The 23711-nt window shown below is 53.8% G+C and overlaps 9 protein-coding genes across 9 annotated transcripts; 6 read left to right on the top strand and 3 right to left on the bottom strand.

Annotated features, from left to right (window-relative positions):
• Positions 1 to 20: 20 nt before the first annotated feature.
• G647_01619 (uncharacterized protein) lies at positions 21 to 893 on the bottom strand (the record flags this gene model as incomplete). Its single annotated transcript, XM_008725018.1, has 1 exon — positions 21 to 893. The coding sequence occupies one exon, from the start codon at positions 891 to 893 to the stop codon at positions 21 to 23; it is 873 nt and encodes a 290-aa protein (XP_008723240.1).
• Positions 894 to 1424: 531 nt separating this feature from the next.
• G647_01618 (uncharacterized protein) lies at positions 1425 to 3140 on the top strand (the record flags this gene model as incomplete). The annotated part of the gene is made up of 1 exon (XM_008725017.1): positions 1425 to 3140. The coding sequence occupies one exon, from the start codon at positions 1425 to 1427 to the stop codon at positions 3138 to 3140; it is 1716 nt and encodes a 571-aa protein (XP_008723239.1).
• Positions 3141 to 4135: 995 nt separating this feature from the next.
• G647_01617 (uncharacterized protein) lies at positions 4136 to 6954 on the top strand (the record flags this gene model as incomplete). Its single annotated transcript, XM_008725016.1, has 5 exons — positions 4136 to 4183; positions 4240 to 4268; positions 4324 to 4441; positions 4496 to 4643; positions 4694 to 6954. The coding sequence occupies 5 exons, from the start codon at positions 4136 to 4138 to the stop codon at positions 6952 to 6954; spliced, it is 2604 nt and encodes an 867-aa protein (XP_008723238.1).
• A 1569-nt stretch (positions 6955 to 8523) lies between these two features.
• G647_01616 (uncharacterized protein) lies at positions 8524 to 9570 on the bottom strand (the record flags this gene model as incomplete). Its single annotated transcript, XM_008725015.1, has 2 exons — positions 8524 to 9513; positions 9562 to 9570. The coding sequence occupies 2 exons, from the start codon at positions 9568 to 9570 to the stop codon at positions 8524 to 8526; spliced, it is 999 nt and encodes a 332-aa protein (XP_008723237.1).
• A 505-nt stretch (positions 9571 to 10075) lies between these two features.
• On the bottom strand, positions 10076 to 10216 carry G647_01615 (uncharacterized protein; the record flags this gene model as incomplete). The annotated part of the gene is made up of 1 exon (XM_008725014.1): positions 10076 to 10216. The coding sequence occupies one exon, from the start codon at positions 10214 to 10216 to the stop codon at positions 10076 to 10078; it is 141 nt and encodes a 46-aa protein (XP_008723236.1).
• A 997-nt stretch (positions 10217 to 11213) lies between these two features.
• Positions 11214 to 11555, top strand: G647_01614 (uncharacterized protein; the record flags this gene model as incomplete). Its single annotated transcript, XM_008725013.1, has 1 exon — positions 11214 to 11555. The coding sequence occupies one exon, from the start codon at positions 11214 to 11216 to the stop codon at positions 11553 to 11555; it is 342 nt and encodes a 113-aa protein (XP_008723235.1).
• A 1575-nt stretch (positions 11556 to 13130) lies between these two features.
• Positions 13131 to 14895, top strand: G647_01613 (uncharacterized protein; the record flags this gene model as incomplete). The annotated part of the gene is made up of 3 exons (XM_008725012.1): positions 13131 to 14603; positions 14659 to 14811; positions 14866 to 14895. The coding sequence occupies 3 exons, from the start codon at positions 13131 to 13133 to the stop codon at positions 14893 to 14895; spliced, it is 1656 nt and encodes a 551-aa protein (XP_008723234.1).
• Positions 14896 to 16026: 1131 nt separating this feature from the next.
• Positions 16027 to 18483, top strand: G647_01612 (uncharacterized protein; the record flags this gene model as incomplete). The annotated part of the gene is made up of 6 exons (XM_008725011.1): positions 16027 to 16130; positions 16179 to 16194; positions 16255 to 16357; positions 16408 to 16644; positions 16696 to 17800; positions 17847 to 18483. 6 exons carry the CDS (start codon positions 16027 to 16029, stop codon positions 18481 to 18483), a joined length of 2202 nt encoding a protein of 733 aa, XP_008723233.1.
• A 526-nt stretch (positions 18484 to 19009) lies between these two features.
• On the top strand, positions 19010 to 23116 carry G647_01611 (uncharacterized protein; the record flags this gene model as incomplete). The annotated part of the gene is made up of 1 exon (XM_008725010.1): positions 19010 to 23116. One exon carries the CDS (start codon positions 19010 to 19012, stop codon positions 23114 to 23116), a length of 4107 nt encoding a protein of 1368 aa, XP_008723232.1.
• Positions 23117 to 23711: the final 595 nt, after the last annotated feature.

Genomic DNA, 23711 nt, shown 5'->3' with positions numbered 1-23711 from the left:
AGCATCGACAGTCGTGACTTTTACTCGTCGTTGGACGAACTGTCAATAACTACGACTTCCGCCTCCACCTCCCCTATGCTTTCGACGCTGAGCACGTCACCGGCATTAACATGACTAACATATGCACCATCTCCTTCCTTGAGAATGGCGTCTTCTCGGCCGTCCAGCCTAATCTTGGCCTTTCCACCCTTCGTTTCGGGAAAGTGAATGTACACTTTGCGGTCGGATTTGGACGTGACCAAGTCCCCGCCCCCGACGGTATAGTTGAATGCATTGCCGGTTGGGATGATACCAGCACTGAACACAAGATCGGCATGGATAGGTATGGTACCCTCCTTGGTCGGCACTGCTGCCTTCTCTTCTTCCAATGTCGCCTTAGGGCCCGCCTTGAGCGGAGTGATGATGGTGACGAAGCCCTTGCGCTTGTCTTCTTCAGCGAATGTGCTGGTATGATAGATAGGTGGCAGGTTCCTCTTCCACGGCAATGCCCAGATCTGCAGAAAGTGAACCCAATCCTTGTCGTGTTCGTTGTATTCGCTGTGAGAGATGCCCCTGCCACCGGTGGTAAATTGGACGTCTCCACGGTGTAACCGGAAGAATTTGTCCTTGTCATTGCTTTCTGCGCCCTTCTTTTGCATTGAGTCACGGTGTGTCAACTCGCCGGATAGAATGTAGGAAAAGATCTCGGCGTTCTGGTGGAAATGTGTGGGAAAGCCTTCACCAGGCATGACTCGATCTTCGTTGAGTACACGGAGGGACCCGTAGTTGTTGTATCTGGGATCATACCACCCAGCGAAGGAGAAGGTGTGCTTGGTGTCGAGCCAGCCATGGTTGGCTGCGCCTCTGGTTTTCGACGGGCGGGCGACAATCTTTGCGTGAGATAGATTCGACATGTTTCTGATGATGGAGGTTGCTTTCATAGAATCGTGTTGAATGCCTGCGTTGGTGCTGCTAAGCATGAATATTGCTGTGACTGCTGTGAGAAGTGCTGTTACTGTTGTGATGATGAGGGTGGATTTTTGATGGAGCAAGCGGGAAAACATTGAGCTGAAAGGAAAGCTATATACTTAGGCCTGGTGCTTCAAAAGAGCATAGTGGACGCATCCAGAACAGCCACCGAAATACATTATAGCTGACTTGGTCAGTAACTGGTCAGTGAACAAAATGGCAAACAGGGTGTAGTAAGAGAGTGGACGTGTTTTCCAATCCGTTGGTAAGCGGAAGGTAATGTGTAGCAGAGCGGAAATACCCCCGCCAACTGTCCAGTCAGATCCCAGTACACATCTTAGTCATCACCCAACGCGAACATGACTGTGACGTCACTGATCTCAGGAGCCGAATGGCAAGCTGCCCCGGGTTTCCCTTCTTTGGTCTCCTCGTCTTCAGGTGAACTTCTGGCCCAAGATGTTGCTAGGCTAGTGCTAATGAAAGAGCAGACGCCTGACACGCCTCGAGAGCACTCGCCTATCAAGCCCGAGAGCAAGTCTGGGGTAGCAAGTGTCTCCTCACCCGCCTCCCTCAAGAGAAACGTCTCTCCTCCTCCAATCAATCGCCGTCGTCAACATCACCGCAAATCCAGAACCCATAGTGGGCTCTCAACAAACTCAGCGACCAAATCAGATACTGCACAGGTTGAAGCTGGTGAAGTCGACATCGATGACCATGTATCATTCTTCTCCTCGAAGCTGTTGGCGGCTACCCGCCCGCCTGTGGAAGGAGGCCAACCGAGACTATCCCACTCCAGCTGGTTAGCCCTTTACCGTGGCAACCTGCATGATAGAGGCCATCATTTCGTCGTGCATCAACATGACCATCCCATTGCGGGAACTCATTATGATCTCCGCTTGCAATGCAATGCCACCAGCTCGATCAGCTTTGCCCTGCCGTATGGCCTTCCTGGCGACCCGAACAGTCGGAGATTGAACCGATATGCCATTGAGACCAGAGTGCATAATCTGTGGAACCATCTGATCGAGACTGCTTCTTACGAGACAGGAACGATGCTTCTGTGGGACACCGGTGAATACGAGGTAATCCCGTACGACACGTCTAACAAAAACGCCAGCACGGTCGAGGCCACGGCTACCGAAGGGTCAGACTCGGATACAGACAGCGAGCTTGTCGCAAGGCGAGAGGCAGAATCCGAACCACAGAAACTCCACCGGGCTTTTCGAAATCGCAAGATCAAGCTCCGACTCAACGGCACGCGCTTACCAAAAGACTACACCATTAGCGTCAGACTCCTGGAGGACAATAATCGCATTGGACAGCCTGACGCTCCGGCCTTCAAGCGACGAAGGACGACCATCATCAGCAATACCCCTTCGAACCCGGCGGTAAGAAGAAATTCACAGGTGCAGGAGATCGAAACCTCGTCAGATTCGAGCAGGCCATACTCTCCGTCTGCAGAGGCTGAGAGCGATGAAGCTTCTCTCCACAGCGGTGCCCCAAGTCCGACAGGAACAAGCTTCGACAGCCTCGAAAATTCCCTGACACGGAAGAGGCCCCCAAAACTCAAGCGAAATGTGTCCTCTCTTCTACGTACCGCGTCTCCTCCACCACCAAGACGAGGCAGTTCAATTGCCCATGTGCCGCGAACAAAGTCCCCACAATCATGGAATTCTACAGGCTCCTATGCAACTGCTCACCCGCAATCTCAGGTTGAAGTCCCGCGTCCGACCCTCTCAACTCATACCCGATCTACAACCCTTCCCAGCTCCATGCCACACCTCCCGAGTCCTTCAGCTGAAACCCTTTCCCAAAGGCAGCCCGACAACTTGACCACCGAAGCCAGAGAGGACATAACGATCCGCCAATCCAACGCTTACCCGGGCGCAACCAACACTATAAACTCCATCCATCAACGAAAATGGTTTCTTTCTCTGGACCGCGCCGCATGCGGCTTTCGACCTACCAATGAATTCGCGTTTGGGAGACGAGTCTGGAAGCGTCCGCGGCTCACGGGCACAGATACGAGCGGGGAACAAAAGAGCGACGTAGGAGGATTCAAACCCTTCTATGTTCGGGGAAGGGAAGTGGAAACTAGTGTTCTGACAGGGAGACTGGCCGCTGATGTCGCCCGCGATGAGGGATTGGTTGGATATAAGCCGCGAGGCGGCTGGAAGGGCATCACGGATTGAGGAATCTTTTGCTATTACCGGTGCCCGAGAAATCGGCTCGCCATCTTGGGTAGTGTAGCCTTTCTGCCGACCCGGGAGAAAATTGCAACTGAACATGTTGGCGGCGGGCTCTTCTAGGTCGATTTAGGTATCCGCTCCGAGAAGACTGTCCAGGAGGCCCTTAGAGAGTATGTCAGGAATCGAGAGTCGATTGCTCTACGAATGTCTCTTCATTTCAGGACGTAGGGACCAGGAGACCGGGAGTACCAGTCATTATATGGAATATGACGCCGATCCTCGAGTACCGCCAATTTAGCAAGTATTTTGTACTTCATTGTTCCTGTGATGCATGTGCTGGTAGCGCAACCAGATAACTACCACGAATACCAGCTGGACAGGTGGTGTCGATGGAGGTTGAGATCGACCGCAGCGTACGGAGTATACGAATGCACATTAGACAAGCCTAGGGTGTAAAAGACCAGGATGTAAGAGAGGTTAGTGAGGCCCCTAAGAGAGTTCACGACCCTTATCCGTGCAGTCGTTGGGTTTCTCTGGCAGGTGGCAGGGATGTTCGTCTAGTCAAGGCGATCCGCCCGCCATTGTGTGGCGCTCCGGACGGATTTCAACTCGACAACGAAAACGATAATTATGCTTCCCGCTTCGACGGCGCTCATACGAGATATTGGAGCGTACACACGGAGACACTAGCCCCTGGCCCTTCAGCTCGAGACCCTCAATCTCTACTCTCACTAGCTGCATATCCTCGGCATTGCACGTCACGGATTCTGCGGAGCATCGCATCTCGACATACGGAGTAATTGTCCTTGAAATGCGCACCATCCGCACGCTCAACTGATTGCGACTCGCTTACTCCTGCGCTCCCATCATCTATCTCTCGCGAGCGATCCTGAAGACGGAGGGCCGCGGCACTTTGACGATACTCCATATGTTATTCTTATTCTCGGCCAGTCGCATGACCTGCTTTCCCAGTCCGCGAGATTCAGCTGTCGCGAGGAATGCAAGCCCAAAGGACCAAAGCCGAGCTTCAGCAACATAAAGCCAAAGTACGAACTCTGATCGCAGCACATATACGTGCATTCAACTGACAGACCACCGACAGCTCGCCAACTCCTACTCCGAACTACTTGCGTACGCCTCGCCCTGTGCACTTCCTGCTCAAACATGCGCTGACAGCACCGCTTAGCCAATTCGCCTCGACAGACCTCAAGACCGTCGGAAACTACACGTTAGGGAAGCTTATCGGCAAAGGCTCTTTTGGCAAGGTCTATCTTGCGAGACATAACCTCACAAATGGCTCAAAGGTCGGGCTCGCAATAGGCTGGGGGCAAGACAAATGGCTGACGATGCGCCCGCAGGTGGTACTCAAGGCCTCGAATAAGAGCGATCCCAATCTGGCCAGAGAGATACACCATCACCGACAGTTCATACATCCACATATTGCCCGACTATACGAGGTTGTAATAACAGAATCCCTGGTGTGGTTAGTCTTGGAATATTGTCCTGGTATGACCTCCTCAGTCTATCCTCGGCCACAACACTGAACAACGCCCCAGGTGACGAGCTGTACAATTATCTGTGCAAGAATGGCGCGCTTCCCGTCGAAACTGTACAAAAGATCTTTACCCAGCTGGTCGGAGCTGTTGCCTATATCCACAGCAAGTCCTGTGTACATCGCGATCTGAAGCTGGAGAACGTGCTACTAGACAAGCACGATAATGTTAAATTGTGTGACTTTGGCTTCACACGGGAGTATGAGGGAAAAGCGAATTACCTGCAGACCTTTTGCGGCACCATATGTTACAGTGCTCCGGAGATGCTGAGAGGCGAGAAATACGCTGGCGAGAAAGTCGACGTCTGGAGCTTGGGAATCATCCTGTACGCGCTGTTGAAGGGAGAATTGCCCTTCGACGAGGATGATGATGCTGCGACCAAAGCGAAGATTCTGAAGGACGACCCCATCTATCCTGACACCTTCCCGGATGCCGCAAAGACTCTGATCTCCAAGTTGCTTTCCAAACGGCCCTTGCACAGGCCTACTCTTTCAGATATTCTGGCCGACCCATTCCTGGCCGACCACGCGCCCCAGCAACAAGCCATTCTGAAACTGTCGCAGCCAGCGGTGTTCTCAACACAGCTGGAAAAGGATACCCTGGAGCGCATGAAGTCAGCTGGAGTAGATATCGACAAGGTCATTGAAAATGTGCTTGCGCAACGCTGTGATGCACTTGCGGGATGGTGGGCATTGCTCATTGAGAAAGAGACGCGCAAGCAAGCACGCAAGGAACGCAAGCGAAAAGATCGCGACGCCGAAATGAAGATTCTCAGGCGGCTGAGTGGTGCCAGCAGTCGCCTCGAACGAATTGCCCCCACGCTGCTCGAGGTCGACGAAGAGCATTCTCCGGGAGATGTTGAACCCCGTCGGAGTAGCAGTCGTGGAAGGACACAGCGGAGGAGCACTCCTCAGATCCTAGTCAGCGACCTTCCACAACTTCCGGAAGGCGATGTTATGAAATCGCCCAAGTCCGGAGCTGGAACGCCGCCACCACCGCCGATCGACAAAGACTCCGTCCGCTCGAACAGTGGTTCTCGGCCACCCTTGCCCCCCAAGGAACGTAAACGCCGGAGCAGTACGCTTCAGCTTGTGACGTCCAACCCGGAGTTGCTGGGTCCTGTGAATGGGGTGAGCAAGCGACGGAGTGGAAGATTCCGCAACCGTCAATTCATGAGCCAGCTCACAGCCTTGAAGCACTGGTTCGTTGAGTCCACAAAACGGGCCAAATCACCTGTCTTGAACGGACATTCGAATAACACCTCCAAGGCGACCCTCCCCAGTAACGCGCTTCAGGCGAACAGAAGCAGCAGGAATGTCGCAGCTAACCTCAATAGATCATCTATGGGGTCGACATTGACGCCGACTGTGTCAAATTCAAGACCGCTGACCAAGTTATCCACCAACGCTCCCCTGGTCGATACTACTCGTGCCGGAGTCCACCGCAAGTCACTTTCACCCTCACCCATCACACCACGTTCATCATACCGACGCAGCTCCACCGGCCTACGTGGCCGCAAGTCCACCTCTTCGTCGGTTTCCTCGATCCGAAGCATGCCTCGACATGGCACATCACACAGCAAGGCTTCCTCGCAGAGCTCCAACAGCATCGACACCATCCATAGCCCGACGAGTCGGTCCGTCAGTATTGGTGGTCGCTCTCCTCACTCTTCCATCAAAGTCCTGCCCGTGACGCCCACAGCGAACGCTTTCCCTTCCAACATTCGCCTTGTCCGGACTCCCCGCGGCTCAGATGCTGGTCTTCCACCTCGACCACTATCAGGCATCGGTGCTGATCTACTGAGTCCTCCACCTGGTACACCGCAAGCTAACGCCTTTGGCTCTAATGTCATGTTTGCACGACGGAAGAAATCCCCTTTCAAGGGGCCCACGTTGAACTCTGCATTCTTCTCCGCGTCAACCATCCCTGCCGCATTCGGAAGTCCCGCTGTCTTGGGTGGTGGTGGGAGACAACGGGAAGGTTCAGACGGCAAACCAAACCTGGGGCTGAAAGATTTCATCGGCGGCGCACACCGGAAAGGCAGCTCTTCGAAGCGCAAGAGTCAGATTATTGAGGAAGAAGAGGAAGAAGAAGAGCAGGCCGTGGTCGAAGAGGAGGAAGAGGAGGTCGAAGAAGTCGAGGCATTCCAGGCCATTCACCTGAACAAAGGAGAACGGCTGGATAGTATCACGATCTGGAACGACGCTGTCACGGAGGAAGCAGAAGACTCAAGTGTGAAGATCCACTCTGGAACCAAAGCCTAGGTGTCCGGGTGTGCAAGTCCGGCGCCAACAAACATTCTTCTGCGCTAAACGAGGCCCTCCCTTCGACTGCATGCCGGCTCCGTACCACAGGATGAGGTCCTGATGGAATGTGATATGTCCACGGCGAGCGAATCGGTGTCATGCCTCTGCCGCTGGAGCGAGGGAGAGGGAGCGCGGAACAAAAAAGTCTAGCGATTTCAGCGAATGTCACGAACTCTTCTTTTTGTTTGTTTAAAATCTCCTTTGTCAGGTCGGGAGACATGGTGATGGGGAATATGTGGGATATGCGGGATATGAATGCGATCATCGCCCGCGATCACGATTGCCTCCGCGACCGCAGTATGCGCGTTGCGAGTCCACGCGTCGCTCTAATCAAATTCTGTACGATATGTGAATGTGATATGTGATGAAATGCAATCGATCTCCTGGCACTGCTGAGCGATTGCTTATGTAGCTACGTAAAGAGCACATCTGAGTATCTGGTCAGTGAGTCCGTGAGTGAATCCGCGAGTGGGTGAGGGAGTGAGCTGATCAGGTCCGGTCAGGTAGTCAGTGATGCGAGATTGAAATGTATCATATCATACGGAGTACATACATGGCCTTATGATGAGCCAACCTTGCCAGACAAGCGTGTGCCGTCGTCCCTCCACGCATGGATACGTCTACTATAGGTAGTGGACAGAGTACGGACGGAGTACAGTACCCAGGTAGGTAAGTTACCATATGGTATGGTATGGTGTGGTATAGTGTCGCGTGGCATAGTGTTGTATAGCTTGTGTTTGTGCAAGTGTACATCTCGTTGTAAGAATCATCGCCAGGGTATACCTACCTAGATACCTACTGTAGGTAGGTACTGTGCCTACCTTACACAGGAGATGGAGATGGATATATCTCTTGCTTTGAGCCAGAAACGAGGTACCTATGTTGACTAGCCGGGCAAGCGATCGGTACATAAGTCATCCTTTACTGCATTGCTCATTTCTTAGTCCTGTCCTCTTACGTCTCTCCGTGTACTCCGTATATTTAAGCCTATAATAAGCACACTAACTTAGTCTAGTTTCAGCAGCTTATAGCTTCTAGCTTCCTACCTCCCAGCTTCCCTACTTCATGTCTCCTGCTTCCTGCTTCATGTCTCCCGTTGTACTTCCACGTCGAGGTCACCTCCTTCTCTCGCTGGTATCCCTTCAGGGGCTTGCCGGGTCAGGCTACATTATGTGTGCTCTGTACTGTGTACTGTGCGCAATATCTCCTGACATTCGGCGATCTTGAACGTCGCTAACTCGCCTCGTTTACAGTGTCAATACTGCGTGATCAATAGCTCCACTTTGCCGTCCTTCGCTTCCCCGACTCGAATAGTCCTCACACATGCCTCGTGTTACCGCAAAGACTCCCATTCTCTCGCTTGGCGAAATGACATTCAAACAGCTCAAGTCATACCCACCAATTACTTGTTGGCGACGTTGATACCCTCGCTCAGGCTGGGACTTCTCACAGTAAGTACCGCTGTTGGCTGCGTGCGAGTCGTGGTTCGGAGATATGACTGGCGGTGAATCGTACGGGTTGTCTCGCTTACGATTTGCAGGTCATCGTCTCCATCACCAGCGTCGTCGTCCTCTTCTTCTTTGCCGTCTTCTTGGTAGTTTCTCTTCCTGCCAGCAAGTATTTTGCCAGGGCATCCGTTGGCTTTGGCGGTCTTCCTGAAATGATCTTGAATGCTCGTTTGCTTGCTTTGGCGACAAGCAGCCGCTGTCGGTGCTTTCGTCTTCGGTTTGCAGTTGGTCTTGCTTGAAAGAGCTCCGGTGAGTTTTCAGGAGCTCTGACTTTCCGCTGGCGGGGTGCTGCGTTATGCGTTCCACTGCTATGGTCGTCCTCGACTGTCAGGTCGATGGCTGAGATAGATTTTACCTTGGTGGCAACAGCGTCTGCTGGAGAACTTGTAAAGACTTTAGACCGGTGCCTTTTGGGCTTTTCTACAACTGGAAGCGGCGGCGGCAGCGGGCTTGGGCTGGGAATAGCTGCGTGCTGAAGTAGTTCCTCTATAAAAAGATTCATCTCTGGTGCGGGAGACGGTTGCTTAGCCACGTCCGGCTTCCGGTCGACTTGTTCAACTTTCTCCGCCCTTGCAGCGGTATGGCCATACTGAGTTCCTGTGTCGGCTGTTCGATTAACCTGCTGTGAGTCTTTTCGCTCTTGGGCCCTGGTCGAGTCTGGAGATAATGTTGACTTCGAAAGTAAGAAGGACTTTGATGTTTTCGAGGGTATTTCGACCGTGATCTTAGCCTTCTTAACCTTCAGGTAAGACTGCCGTGTTTCTGGTGATTGTTTGCTATTTCTTGGCGCGGTACCATCTGCCTGAACATCTGTCCAGTCCTCTTCGTCATCGGGGAGTAGAGAACTCGTCGTTAGCTGATTGAGCTGTCGCCTCTCGCCGTATATACCACGGATGAATTCTTCGAAATTGGTCCCCCTACTTCCTCGAAGATATCCGTCCACCTTGAAGCTGCGCAGGAGTTGATACGCCACGACACCTCGGTAAATGTCCCGGACTTTGTTGAGAGACTAGAAGTGTAAGTCAGCTGCGAGTATGGACGCCCGAAGGAAGCCTACTGGTGCCATCAGTTGCCCAGCTTCATAGTTTATCTCGGGTATCGCTGTCCTAGATGTACTATGCTTTTGCTAAGAAATGTAAGTGAGGAGCCATAGTGTATGAGGTGCACATTGTTCTTCGCGCTTACATTTCTTGGTGAAAGCATAGTATAAAGCCGTAGAGCTTCTCGATGATTTAAGATCGCAATTGGTTGGGTCTCGACAGCCCCCCATACCAAAAACTATACGTAGTGTTAGCTCTACTCAAAGGTTCAGCTCCCGCAGCTTGCCTCCCCAGTCCCGGTGTAGTCTTTCTGATTCCTCCGTTCAGACTTTGAAGAGCGATCGTCATGGATCCTAGTTAGGTTGTTCAACTTGTGGGCTCCATAGACGTCGGGGACAAGCCAAAGGCCGTCTCCTTCTCCGTATGTCTGCTCGATCTTCTCTTCTAGATCGTTATAATCGACGATCAATAATCCTCTTGGGATCCGGTTATCCGTGGCGATAATGCTCAATGCTCTGGCCGGACTCTGCGTCAACGAAAGGAATGGAGACTCGAAGATCTTGTCTTCACACAAATGTCTTCTTGCCAGATCGCGAAACTCGTTTGTTGTATAGCCTGGCGGTGGCGTGATCCTCGTGGATGGCGATAGGAAACGCCGAGCTCTGAGCCCATGACTTGGGTCAAAAGCTCTAAACAAGAGCCGCGGTCGTTTTCGCACGAATTTTCCTTGATTGTTGAACCGAAGACTTAGGCGCGGATTCATACGTGTTGCTGTTGCTGAAAAGTCATTTTCATCAAGACGCATGGTCACCTCATCTTCGCTCTCACTGTCACTCCTTGGGGCCCAGGAGCCACGGGAGCAAGAATCCGTTGAGATACTCAGCGAAGCAGAAGAATCCGTCATTGAATCAGAGTTAGAATCAGTGTCAGAATCAGTGCCAGAGTCAGGACCCCATTCATCTTGGCGTGCACGAAGCTCGCTCTTTAGCCATGCTGTTTTCTGCGTAGGCATCTTCGCAATTGACTTCGCCTACGGCTGTGAGAAGGACGCGGTGGAGATGGCTGGGCCGAATAGGATAGTAGCAAGACGAAAGAGATTGAAAGCTAGTGAAGCGAAAGGGAAGTCGAGGTGAGAGAAGTAGAAAGGTAGAGAAACAGCGAGTAGAAGAAGAGATGCGGTTATCCGAAGGTACGAGGTGAGGCATAATGATGGATCCAGTGTAGGGAGTAGCGTGTTGAAGTGTGGTGCTCGAGCCAACGCTGTAGGCATGAAAGCTGAGGTCTCTATAGGTCACAAGGTAGTCGATGCCAACGAGACTGCTGGCGCTCGGAGTGAGGCCTACCTAGTCTGGATAGAGAGCACCCGGAATACACAGCTGATACCTGATGATTGCGTGGAACTTGACCAACCCAAGTCTGAGTTTGATGCCGATGACGCAGCGAAGAGGAAGTGAAGGTGGTGAAGGGAAACAGAACGGATTTACATTGATCCGTCATAGTCGTGTCTGCCAAGCTCCCCTGAGACTCAGGTCAAGGCTGCAGCAGCAGATTCCTCACTGTTCGTCGTCACTTTCAGATTGGTTATATTCTGGTCACTGAGCATGTCGCTCTGAAGAAGCACCCAAACCGCTTCAAGATTGGAGACTTACTGTTCTCAGACTGACTTCAGATGGAGGAAGTCGAGGCTGCTCAATTCCTCGAGTCGCTCATTGGGAAGACACTCTATGTCACAGTTCCGGATGGACGGCTATTTTCAGGGACGTTCCGTTGCACAGACAACGAAAGCAATGTTATTTTGTCGAATGCATTCGAGTACCGAATGCCATCCCAGGCTGCGGAGGATGCTGCTGTGGAAAAGCTGAAGGTTAAGGGGCAAGCCAGCAGGGCAAATATGACGTCCCGCTTCGTCGGCCTGATTGTCATCCCAGGCAAGCAGATTGCCCAGATGGAGGTTGAGGAGCGACGCGAGTGGCCAGGTGGGCAGCCGTTATCGGTACGAACAAAGACGTGAAGGATTACATCTCCGCTTCAGCACGGTCATGCCCTGCTGTGGCATTTCAACACGAATGCTTTGCCGGTCATACCACGTGCAGGTCCCCGCGGCATATGCGAACGACGTTTGCCTCACTCTTATCGAACCATTGAGGATAAAAGATGTTACTGGCTGAGACGAGCGAAGGCCACGTCGGTCCAAGAGCACGAGCAGTTGACTCCGGCGAGAATAGGCAGGGAGGCCTCCGATCAATACCTTCCACACATAGTTACAATGATTCTACTGGGAGGAACCTGGAAGAGCCTTCACGGGGACTGTGCGCCGGTACCGATGAGTGATGCTGTCAGGCATCGTACCAGAGACGACATTGTTGCTAATTGGCTTACACCCTCATGAGTGATGGACATGAAGAACGGCCTCGTCGAAGGACTGCAGGGCAGAGACTAGAGTGAGACTGATGAATTCTGGCATCCTCAAAGTTAAGGGAGCGATGACACGGGACTAATTTCCCAACTACTCTGAACCCTCGGTTAGAAATGTATTTGCTGCAGCCAAAATAAGGGAGGAAGCAGAGAGCGAAAATTCGAGTCGCACTGCTTATCCAGCGGCAGGCCATCAGGCTTAGTGTACTCGGTACACAGTGATATACGGCCCCGAAGTCCCTTGTACTCGTAGTAAGCAGGGTTATCTCTGGTAAAGTCGCACCTTGGTGATTTGTGCGCAGCGTGACCTCATCCGGGGGGTACGGGCTTGGTGGGCTTGGGCATAACCGGGAGCCTGGCGGGCCCGGCGGGCGTTAGGGGTCTACCCTGTACTCGTACTGACGTGACTGGGTCCTTAGGCGGCCTTCAGCACATCGAATGTTCTGGGCCACGCAGCCGATATGGCCGAAGGTGCAGCCAACCAGAGCGGCGCAGCGAGTCTGGAGAACAACACCAAGAAAGCCGAAGCGACTAACTGCGCATGGACGAGGAGTTCACTTCTGTCGGTAATTCTGCTCTCAATTTATTATCAGCCCTACGTTGTCTTCCTCCACCTCGTCGCCTTGACAGTATCTTAGATGTTGTGATCTCCATGCTACCAGGCTTGACTTAGTTCTCAGTGTCTGTCAGTCGCCATCTTCCCGTTGAGGTTAGTCACCGTCCAGCCTTTCCGCCGCCGGTGTTGCGTCACCTGTTTCACGATCACAACCCATGCGACCTCTTCCCTCCCACAGGAGATGCAGTGGTTTACTTAAGTTGTCCGAGCTCGAGACACTTGTTTATCAGTCTACTGACGTCGGATCTCCGTTCTACCGCAGGCGAGACAAAGAAGTGAACCCCCACAAAAGACGTTCCATGCCCTACCAGCCCTTGTCACCTATTCCTACGCACAACACCGCTCGAGCTAGCGATATCGCGCCTTATTGTTTGAAGGTGGATTTGACTTGAGCATACGAACAGTGTGCTCCTTCCAGAACGCCCTCGAGAACAGTCGCCAAAACGCATTCCTCAAAGCGGCTGCTTATCTCACTCCTTAAACCTCCTTGACCCGCTCGCTATCTCCTTCGACCATCTGCCACGGCCGGGTCCATAGTTTCCCGCGAAGAATTCAATGGGTCAACAACAGTCAAAGGGCAGCGATGGTACTAGAACCCCATTGAAGAGCGGCTCCTCCTCCAATCTCCCCGAGACTTTGCAGCAATATCCCTCCATCTCTAAATCCGATACCAAGGAAAGCACTTCCAGGTCTATCCGGTCCTCCATTCGAAGCAAGATAAAGAGCTCGGGAGATGACAAGACCAACGATAGTCCTCGGGGATCAGCTTCGGCCCTCGCCGGCGTGGACGGCCCGAACAATGACAAAGGCGACGCTAGTTCGATTGCGAGTGGTCGTTCAGGTTCCTCACGGGCCCCTCGCGAGAAGGTCACGCAGGGGTCATTGGTAGAATCGCCCACGTCGCCTGCGGATGATGAAGACGCACCATCACCGGGCGCCAACACGCCAGCCAGACCGCCATCACCAACCCAGTCCAAGTCCGTCGGCAAGGGCCACAAATCGGTAGATCGTGCTCAGCGTACTGGCGAGGTTGGGGCGGTTTCGGAAGACGCACCTCATCAGGCTCATGTGCACTCGTCGACGCAGAAAGCTGGGGATTCAATCCTGGTCAAGCGGGAGAATCAGATCAATCCACGAGCTCCAGAGACCAAGGCTTCGCTGAGGGCCAAGTTGGCGGAACTACCAGGCGCATCTCCGGGCGGTGGCATGGGCATGGGAGACGTGAATGACATGGATCTGGACGACATGATCTCTCGGCTCCTCGATGCCGGCTATACCACCAAAGTAACCAAGGCCGTGTGCCTTAAGAATGCCGAAATCACGGCCATTTGCAGTGCTGTCAGGGAAGTGCTACTCTCCCAGCCAGCCCTCCTGGAGCTGACTGCGCCGGTCAAGATTGTCGGAGACATCCACGGGCAGTACAACGATCTGATTCGTCTGTTCGAAATGTGTGGCTTTCCTCCCAATGCCAATTTTCTCTTCCTTGGCGACTATGTCGACCGCGGAAAGCAGTCGCTCGAAACCATTCTCCTGCTGTTCTGCTACAAGTTGAAGTACCCGGAGAATTTCTTCATCCTCCGGGGCAATCATGAATGTGCCAACGTCACGCGTGTCTACGGCTTTTACGATGAATGCAAGCGGAGATGCAACATCAAGGTGTGGAAAACGTTCATCGACACCTTCAACTGTTTGCCGATTGCGGCTATTGTGGCAGATAAGATCTTCTGTGTCCACGGTGGGTTGTCCCCGTCGCTCTCCCACATGGACGACATCCGACAAATCGCCCGCCCTACAGATGTCCCAGATTATGGTCTGCTCAACGATCTCCTCTGGAGCGATCCGGCGGACATGGAACAAGACTGGGAATCAAATGAAAGGGGAGTGAGTTATTGCTTCGGGAAAAAGGTTATTGTCGACTTCCTCTCACGGCACGACTTTGACTTGGTTTGCCGCGCTCACATGGTTGTTGAAGATGGATATGAGTTTTTCAATGACCGGTTGCTGGTCACCGTCTTCTCTGCCCCCAATGTTCGTCAAGCACGGCCCCTCAACTAGTGCTTGCATATCGCTAACTGTAATCTAGTATTGTGGTGAATTCGACAACTGGGGTGCTGTCATGTCGGTGTCAAGCAATTTGCTGTGCAGTTTCGAACTGCTGAAACCGCTGGATTCGAGTGCACTCAAGAGCCACATCAAGAAGGGCAGAAATGCTCGTCAAAACATGCTCAACAGTCCGGTAAGTGCTTGTTTTTCCATCGTCCTGACAAAACCCGGCTAATGCGGTGCGTAGCCAGCACAAGTGTCCGCCCAGAGCTTCTAGGAGTTGCCCAAATTGTCGCGAAGTCCATCAATGCAAACACAACGGCCCGGCTCGTCCCTGCGTTGACTATGACCGCACTTTCCGCCTAGGGTAATGTCACATCAGCCCTGCACAGCAAAGGTTGATTTACAAAAGATGCATAAACTTCCTGCGGGGCCAGATAAAAGGAGTCTATCTATGCTACCCTGCTACTTCAGTGCTTTCTTCTTCCAAGAGGCGTCGGGGTTGGCGCAGGTGGATTGCTCCAAACAACCGGGGAGGAGCCGAAGTGCGACGAGCGCTACAGTGCTGGAAAAGCATATCCAAGTGTCTTCCAGAGTTCCTAGACCTCGTTTCAGTCGAGGCGAATCGAGTCGAGTGGATGCAATGCAGCCGAGGGTGTACTGGGTAGTTTGCTTGGGGTGTAGCGCTGCGGCAGCAGGGGTGGAAAGGAAAGAGGTTGTCTGACACACGGACACCGGCAGCAGCAATTTGAACTTTAGGGAGCAAGACGTCGACGTAAAATGACGGGCCAATGCGATGAAGATTCTCCAATCCCAATCGAGGTACCTGTTTCAGACTGAAAGCGGCCGTGAAGCTGAGGCCAGCCCCGAAGGCCAAATGGCGCTGTTCCATCTGGTCAGACGCGCGAAACGAGCACGAGCGCGTCGAACTTTGGCTTGCAGGCTCAGAAATAATGGGCGGGAGCAGTGCTCCACTTCCACACGCAGCCAATCCCGTCTGGCTGCGGAGCAGTCACTGTGCCCTCACCTCGAGCACAGTGTACAACTGACTTGCAACTGAGATCCTTCTGACTTTTTCCTCTCTCTCTCACCTCTGCTCAAGCCTTGGGCCAGGACAGCCTAAGCCGCGCCACGGCACTGAGTCGCTCAATTCACCTTCCTCCCACCACCGGACTGCATGTCTTGACTCAGCAAACCGACTCCCGCGAGGCCGTGTCGATCTTCCGCATTGCTTCCCAACGCAAACGACAGCTCCTGCTCTGCCGCCTGCCGTGCACCGCACCACATCCCGCCTCCTGACGAGAAGCTGCGGTTTGGACGCATTTTCCCCACGAGAGTTCCTCGTATCTTGATCTCGCCATTTTGATCCTCCTCAAAGCGGCCTTTGTGGCCACTCTCCGATGCCATCATGAAAGCCGGACCTCTCCTCATACAATGGCACTCCGAAAGCCAGCCCATTTACTCGGTCCACTTCGACCCTCATGGCAAAGGGAGGCTGGCAACGGCTGGAGGGTGAGTCCTCGCACTTCACATTTGAATGTCGTTTGCTAACGGGAATAGTGATAATCATGTCCGAGTATGGCATTCCGATCCCTGGAAACGTAGCAAATGGCCCTTGCTAACAACGGGCGCACAGATATGGAGCATCGAAGCTCAAGGAGAAGAAAGAAAAGTCACATATCTGTCAACCCTTACCAGGCATACTCAACCTGTCAATGTCGTCAGGTTCTGCCCGAAAGGTCAGTGGTCTGTCCATTCCTCTAGTATGCATCTGCTGACGAGGGATCAGGTGAAATGCTGGCCTCGGCCGGTGATGATGGCAATGTCCTACTATGGGTACCCTCCGAAACGTCGATGGTTCCCATGGGCGAGGATCATGCCGACGACAAAGAAACATGGCGGATCAAGCATATGTGCAGGACATCCACAGGCGCGGAAATATACGATCTGGCATGGTCTCCAGATGGCCAATACTTTATTACTGGTGGGGTAGACAATACAGCCAGGATCTTCAATGCACACACTGGTATGAAAAAGACAGCTACTCTTCAGATGAGCCCGGCTGACATTTGTCCAGGCAGCATGATCCGCCAAATAGCAGAACACAGTCATTTCGTGCAAGGAGTGGCCTGGGATCCGCTGAATGAGTTTGTGGCTACTCAGTCTTCCGACCGCTCCGTTCACATCTACGCCCTCAAGCTCAAAGACGGCACCCCTACACTCTCGACTCACGGCAAATTCAACAAGATGGACCTACCTGGACGCCGAATATCGTCCAACAGTCCAGCGCCAGCAGCACCTCCTTCAGAACTGACACATCGCACATCAAACGCCAGCGTCAGCAATCTCGCCATTGCCTCTCCTGCACCGTCAAATCCTGGCACGCCTCTAACTACTCCACTGCCCATGGATCCTCCTCTGCTGGCTTCAAGTCGGCGATCTTCGTTCGGCTCATCGCCTTCCTTCCGCAGATCAGCTTCACCGGCTCCTTCGTTGCCGCTACCAGCGGTAAGGCCAGAAATCTCATCACCTAGCCTCAACGCCGCCATGGGTCTAGCTGTCAGGAATACAAACCTGTACCACAACGAAGCAATGACGTCGTTTTTCCGGCGTCTCGCTTTTTCGGCGGACGGGAGCTTACTGTTCACACCTGCTGGACACTACAAAACAAGCCAAGCATTCGCAGGCGATCCCACCAAAACGAACGACGATATCACCAACACCGTTTACATTTATACGAGAGCTGGTTTCAACAAGCCGCCGGTGGCGCACCTACCGGGTCATAAGAAACCTTCGGTGGCGGTCAAGTGCTCCCCCGTCCTCTATACCTTACGTTCAGCCGCGAAATCGACGAGCCACATCACCATTGACACGTCCTCTGGAAGCGAGGAGATCCCATTATTGCCCGACCCGATTGTCCCTCAGACCCCTACCACGATCATGGAGCCACCGCCGTTGTCGGTCACGACTTCAATACCCGAGTCAATGGCCGCCCCTTCGCCGAAACCCTCGGCAGATGGTGAGCCGGCGAGTCCTGCTCCAGCCCCAGCCTTTTCGCTTCCCTATCGGATGATATACGCAGTAGCAACGCAGGACGCGGTGTTTGTCTATGACACTCAGCAAAGCACGCCCATTTGTGTGGTGAGCAATCTTCATTACGCCACTTTCTCGGATTTGACCTGGTAAGTTGGAACTCTGCAAGTTTTGTGACCGGGCTGACCAATGCAGGTCAAATGATGGACTGACTCTGCTCATGTCCTCTACCGACGGTTTCTGTTCAACACTGGCATTCTCGCCTGGTGAACTTGGCCAGGTCTACACTGGACCTCATCCGACCTACAATCATCCAGTCGTTTCAACGTCTATTGCTCTCCCGACTTCTTCGGCCGGATCAACACCAATTCCGACGCCTACTGCAACTGCATCGCCTTCATTGACCAAGGCTTCTCCTATTCCGGTACCACCATCTCATCCATCGCCAGCACCGTTTATCCTACGTCCTGGAAGCCCAGCCAGGTCCAACTCACAGTCGTCCATAGCAACCATGACGTCGATCCAAACTACTGGTTTTCCTAACAATCCTACACCTACCATGGGCCATGTGCCACTGGTTACTGCTGCCAATTCTGGCCCCCCGGTCGCCATTCCCCCAATGACTACACCACCGCAGACTCCTGCAAGTTTCCACGGGGGCCAGCACTCTGCAACAAGCTCGATTAGTGGATCGGTCTTGGGCAAGCGAGATGCGGGAGCGACGAGCGAGAGTGAGAAGGAAGAGAGCAAGTCGAAAAAACGAAGGATCGCCCCGACGCTTGTAGGGCCTACGGGCTCGGCTGATACCACGAAGGACGGGGAAGTGAAATGATTAGTTCCAAGCTGTATCTGCTTGTGGGGGCAGCCTTTCTTTTGTTCTGCAAACATGGAGGGCATTACTTGAAACCTACGATGATCTAGCGTGGCGTCGGGTAAAAGTCGCAAATAGGGACTTTATGGATTGCAACAGAGAGGCATATTCAGGAGGGATGAAATACCATATTTGCCCAAAGATCATCTGTCCTCACTGAATCTCAACTTCGTAAATTGTAGATCTCGACGGAGGGTCGTGGTGTTGAGCCTGAATCATGCACTTTGTTAGCAGGCGTTACAGCGGAGCATGTCCAAAGCGGGCATGTGACATCGCGTCATTGTCGTGCTGCAGAGGGACAGCGACGACTTTTCCACGAGTCTTCAATCTACATTCATTCCACTCTCTGCGCCGCTTGACCAGATTCTATCAGCCTTCTGCACAGGCTCCTGCCTCCACAAAAAGATGCCCCCAACTTCTTCACTGGCGCCCAATACCCCATCCGCCATCAGCCTGACGAACACCTCCATCATATTGCTACCGCACCATGGGTGTAACGGGCCTCTGGACAGTCGTCGCCCCCACCGCTCGTCCCACTCAGCTCGCCTCCCTAAACCGTAAACGGCTCGCCGTCGACGCCTCGATCTGGATTTACCAATTCCTCAAAGCCGTGCGCGACAAGGAAGGCAATGCCCTCCGCAACAGCCACGTGGTCGGCTTCTTCCGTCGAATCTGCAAGTTATTGTACTTCGGTATCAAACCCGTGTTTGTATTCGATGGCGGGGCGCCCGTGCTGAAGAGGGAGACCATCCGTAAGAGAGCGCGGAGAAGGGAGGGGAGGAGGGAGGATGCAGCCCGGACGGCTGGGAAGCTGCTTGCCGTGCAGGTTGCGCGCGCGGCCGAGGAGGAAGAACGGAGAAGAAAAGAGGCGGTAAGCAGGGATGACGATGAAGAAGAGTTGCCGCCGGAGCAGGAGCTCGTGTACGTCGAGGAGATTGGCATGAACCAGAAGGAACGGCAGGCAGGTCGGAGTGAGAAATTCCGCAAGAAAGATCAATACCATCTGCCTGATCTGGATGTGAGCATTGCAGCAATGGGCGCGCCCAATGATCCGAGAATCATGTCTCAGGCCGAGTTGGAAGAGTACGCGCGCCACTTCCACAGCGGCGAGGACATCAATCTGTACGACTTCTCCAAGATTGACTTTGAGAGTCCCTTCTTCTTGTCCCTGCCGCCCGGTGATCGCTACAATATCCTGAATGCGGCAAGACTACGCTCGAGACTGAGAATGGGATACTCGAAGGAGCAACTCGACGGCATGTTCCCGGACCGCATGGCTTTCTCAAAGTTCCAGATTGAGAGGGTCAAGGAGAGGAACGAGTTGACGCAACGCCTTATGCATCTGAACGGAATGGTCGAGGGCGATTTCCTCCTTGACGGCGGAGGCAGAATCGCGGGCGAGAAGGGAAAGGAGTACATCCTAGTCAAGAACGAAGGCGTAGAAGGTGGGTGGGCACTCGGTGTGGTGTCGAACAAGCATGGAACCAAGAAAGAAAACGCAATCGACCTTGACAAGGACGAGAACTCGGACGAGGATGCTAATCGTGCTGACTCTGCTGACGAAGACGAGTTTGAAGACGTCGCCATTGAAGGCTTGAATCGGTTACCGAAGAATTGGGCGAGGAAAAGGAAAGCTGAGGTTGACAATGGTATGATGTATGAAGAAGCCGCCGAGGTGATCGCGAAGAAGAGAAAGGCCGTGTACGAAGCCAGAAGGACTGCCGCCGAGACGCAGACCGGACGTCCTCAGGCCATTCCTGCTGTCCCACTTCCTACCCAGACTACGACTGCCCCCGTGGACGATGAATCTCTCTTTGTCCCCGACAATAAAGCTGACGATGAAGACGAGGACGACTTGTTTGAGGATGTCCTCCCGGTTGCGCCCGATATAGATGACGATGACGACCTACGACGAGCTATTGCTTTGTCCTTGGAGCAGATTACCGAGGACGATCACAGCACTCTCGACAAGGCCACAAGACCACCTAGCGAGAGCTCCGACGAAGACGAAGCCTTCGACCTACAAGCCGCGCTGGCAGAATCAAGACGGACCAAGCCCAAACCGAAGACAAACGTCAGAGACAGAGATCCATCCCAACCAAGGGAGGCTCCATTTCAGTTTCAGGGCCCCTTGCCGTTCGAGTCCCTCAATCTGGGTCAATCACTACTCAGAAAGAAGAAATCAAAGAAGATTGAGGAGGAGCTATCCGGCGGCTTCGATCGCGATCTGGGGGACGACGCTTTTCGAAAAGAAAGGCCGCCGCAACCAATGCCTGACTGGTTCGGTGCGACGCCTAATCCCAAGGATATGAAGTATACGGGAGTGGACAGGGACTTGATCGAGGATCCTACCACATATGGGCTGGACGACGTCGACAGAAGGGAATTCCTGCGTCGACGCGAGACAAAGGAGATAGTCGATCTGGATACCGATGAAGAAAGAGAGCAGAGTCCTGAACCTATTAACCTCGGAGCTGACGCTGAGAAGGCCGACCATGATCATCCGATTGACCTTGACCAGGACGAGGGTGATGAGAAAGATTTAGAAGTGTTGGTCCAGCCATCTCAGGACATGGATATCGATGCAGCTCTTCCAAGCCAAACAGAAGGGGTCGATTCGCCCAGGTTCGAAGAGGTCGGAGACCGTGATAAGCGCACGCGAGACGAAGAACGTGAGAAGCGCTATGAAATAGCTCGTCAGATTGCCGCCGAGACAGGGACCGGAGCACCAGAGGGCCAGCCGCATCCGACTTTGGGCGAGATGGCGGACGAAGTTCGAGCGGAACCCCCATTGCCTTCTTCCGCACCACAGTATAATCCTCGGCCGGCGGATAAGACTGCCGAAGACGGTGAGTTTGAAGCGGTGGACTGGAGCGAGTCTGATCACGACCAACCCGATCAGCCGGCAACTCCTGGCTCTCTCGGCACTGTCAACCCAGAGTCTCCAGCACCTCGACCTCGATCTGCAACGGCTGAAGTAGATGAAGATGATGACGAAGATTTCGAGGACGTCAATATGGAGCCAGCTCCAGCTCCACCTCATCTACAGAACACGAACATACCCAACGTATCGGCCCGCCGAGATCAGCCAGAGCAACAGCCTCCCAACCCAGCAGCCGAGCCGTTACCGGAAGACGAATTCGACTATCTCTCCACCGACGAAGAAGACCTGATGCGCCAACTTGCCGAAGAGGCAGAAGAACACGCCCGCTTCACCTCAGCCCTGCACAATCAGAGCACCTCAACTGAGCAAGCCATGCGCGACTTCGACGCCGAGCTGAAAGCCCTACGAAGCCAACAGAAGCGCGACCGCCGTGACGCGGACGAAGTCACCCAGACGATGATCCAAGAATGCCAGTCCCTGCTCCGTCACTTCGGCCTGCCCTACATTACCGCCCCCATGGAAGCGGAGGCCCAGTGCGCGGAGCTCGTGCGTCTCGGCCTCGTCGACGGCATCGTGACCGACGACTCGGACATTTTCCTCTTCGGCGGCACGCGCATCTACAAGAACATGTTCAACGCCGCCAAGTACGTCGAGTGTTACCTGGCCGCGGACCTGGAGAAGGAGTTCCTGCTCACGCGCGAGAAGCTCGTCCGCTTCGCCCACCTCCTCGGCAGCGACTACACCGAGGGCATCCCTGGCGTGGGGCCCGTGACGGCGCTGGAAATCCTTACCGACTTTGACGATCTGGACGAGTTCAAGGCCTGGACGGAGCGCGTTCAACTCGGCAGACCGGCCGATCTGGAGGGCCAGCTCAGCACGCCCTTCCGCCGCAAGTTCCGCAAGACGGTGCAGAAGAAGCTGTTCCTGCCGCCGGCGTTCCCGGACCGGCGTGTCGACGAAGCGTACCTGTTCCCGGAGGTGGACTCGAACGCCGAGCCCTTCCAGTGGGGGGTTCCGGACTTGGACAAACTGCGGGGCTTCTTGATGGCGACGATCGGGTGGAGCCAGGAGCGGACGGACGAGGTCCTCGTCCCCGTGATCCGCGACATGAACAAGCGCGAGGTGGAGGGCACGCAGAGCAACATTACGAGATATTTTAGCGGGGCTGTGGGCGCGGGTGCCGCTCGGGGCGGAGGGTTAGGTGGTGTAAGAGGTGGTACTGGCGGAAAAGCGCTCGCCATCGGTGGCGAGGGACCGTTGTTTGGTGCCGCGCAGGCAAAGGCCGAAGCTATGGCGCCGAGGAATCGTTCCGGCAAGGAGAGCGGGCGGATGAGGAACGCATTCAAGCGCCTTCGAGGCGAGGCTGAGAGGCGGCGGCGGCGTAGAAAGCACGACAACGATGAGGGAGACGAGCAAGGCGAGGAAGACGAGATGGATCCCAGTGACGGGCTGGGTGAGATTCAAGGCATTGATGGGGACGAGGAAGAGGACGAGGACGGGAACAAGGCCACAAATCCCGGATCAAACTCGGCGACTCCCGTCTCGGTGGATGGGAGTGGGTTCAGCGACGGAGATGTCGCCGGCGATGAAGCTGGATTGGACACAAAATCGAACTCGAAGTCGAAGACGAAGTCTAAGACAAAACCGAAGACGAAGGCAAGGCCGAAGAGCAACACAAAGAGTGCGACACAGAGGCGCGCCGCAATCTGAAAATAAAGAAGGAGAAAAAAATAGATCTCGACAAGGGGCTCGAGGAGAAGCGCTGTGGGAGAGGACTGCTAAATGATACTTTCGGGCCGGCTATGGCTTTGTTTGGGTGAGTCACAAGTGTATACATGATGAAAATGCATGATAAGATGAAGGAATGATGATGTTCACGTGGAGTAGGAGGCTAGATAGGGATACCTCGACGGGCTCTCGTAACGAGACGGACGTCCCTCCTAAACGAAGACTTTTGAGATGCGCCAGGGTCTAAAATGCTGGGGTATCATTTGACTCTTCTGCATTCTTCATTCTGTGTAGGTATGCCGTTTGGGCCCTTTTTTACACCTTGGCCACGTCCTGCGTGCGCATTCTGTGAATCTAGCTGCATGGTTCTGGTCTTCTCTAGTCTCCTGGACGGCGGCGATCTAGACGCAGGGTGCTTGATGCTCCCGCCGTCTCCGTGGTTCCTGTTATTGTAGAGACCAGTGCTTCCCGGGCATAGATTCCTACTGAGCCCGATGTGTCGTGAGCGCTGTTGAAAACAATGACTTCTTCGTGCGAGGAGCTAGCGTGGTATGCAAAGGATGGTTGCTCTGGAGTC

Source organism: Cladophialophora carrionii, assembly GCF_000365165.1.
Source record: "Cladophialophora carrionii CBS 160.54 unplaced genomic scaffold supercont1.1, whole genome shotgun sequence".
NCBI lineage: Eukaryota > Fungi > Ascomycota > Eurotiomycetes > Chaetothyriales > Herpotrichiellaceae > Cladophialophora > Cladophialophora carrionii.
Note: the sequence above shows the minus strand (reverse complement) of the source record. Positions and strands in the feature narration are given on the sequence as shown.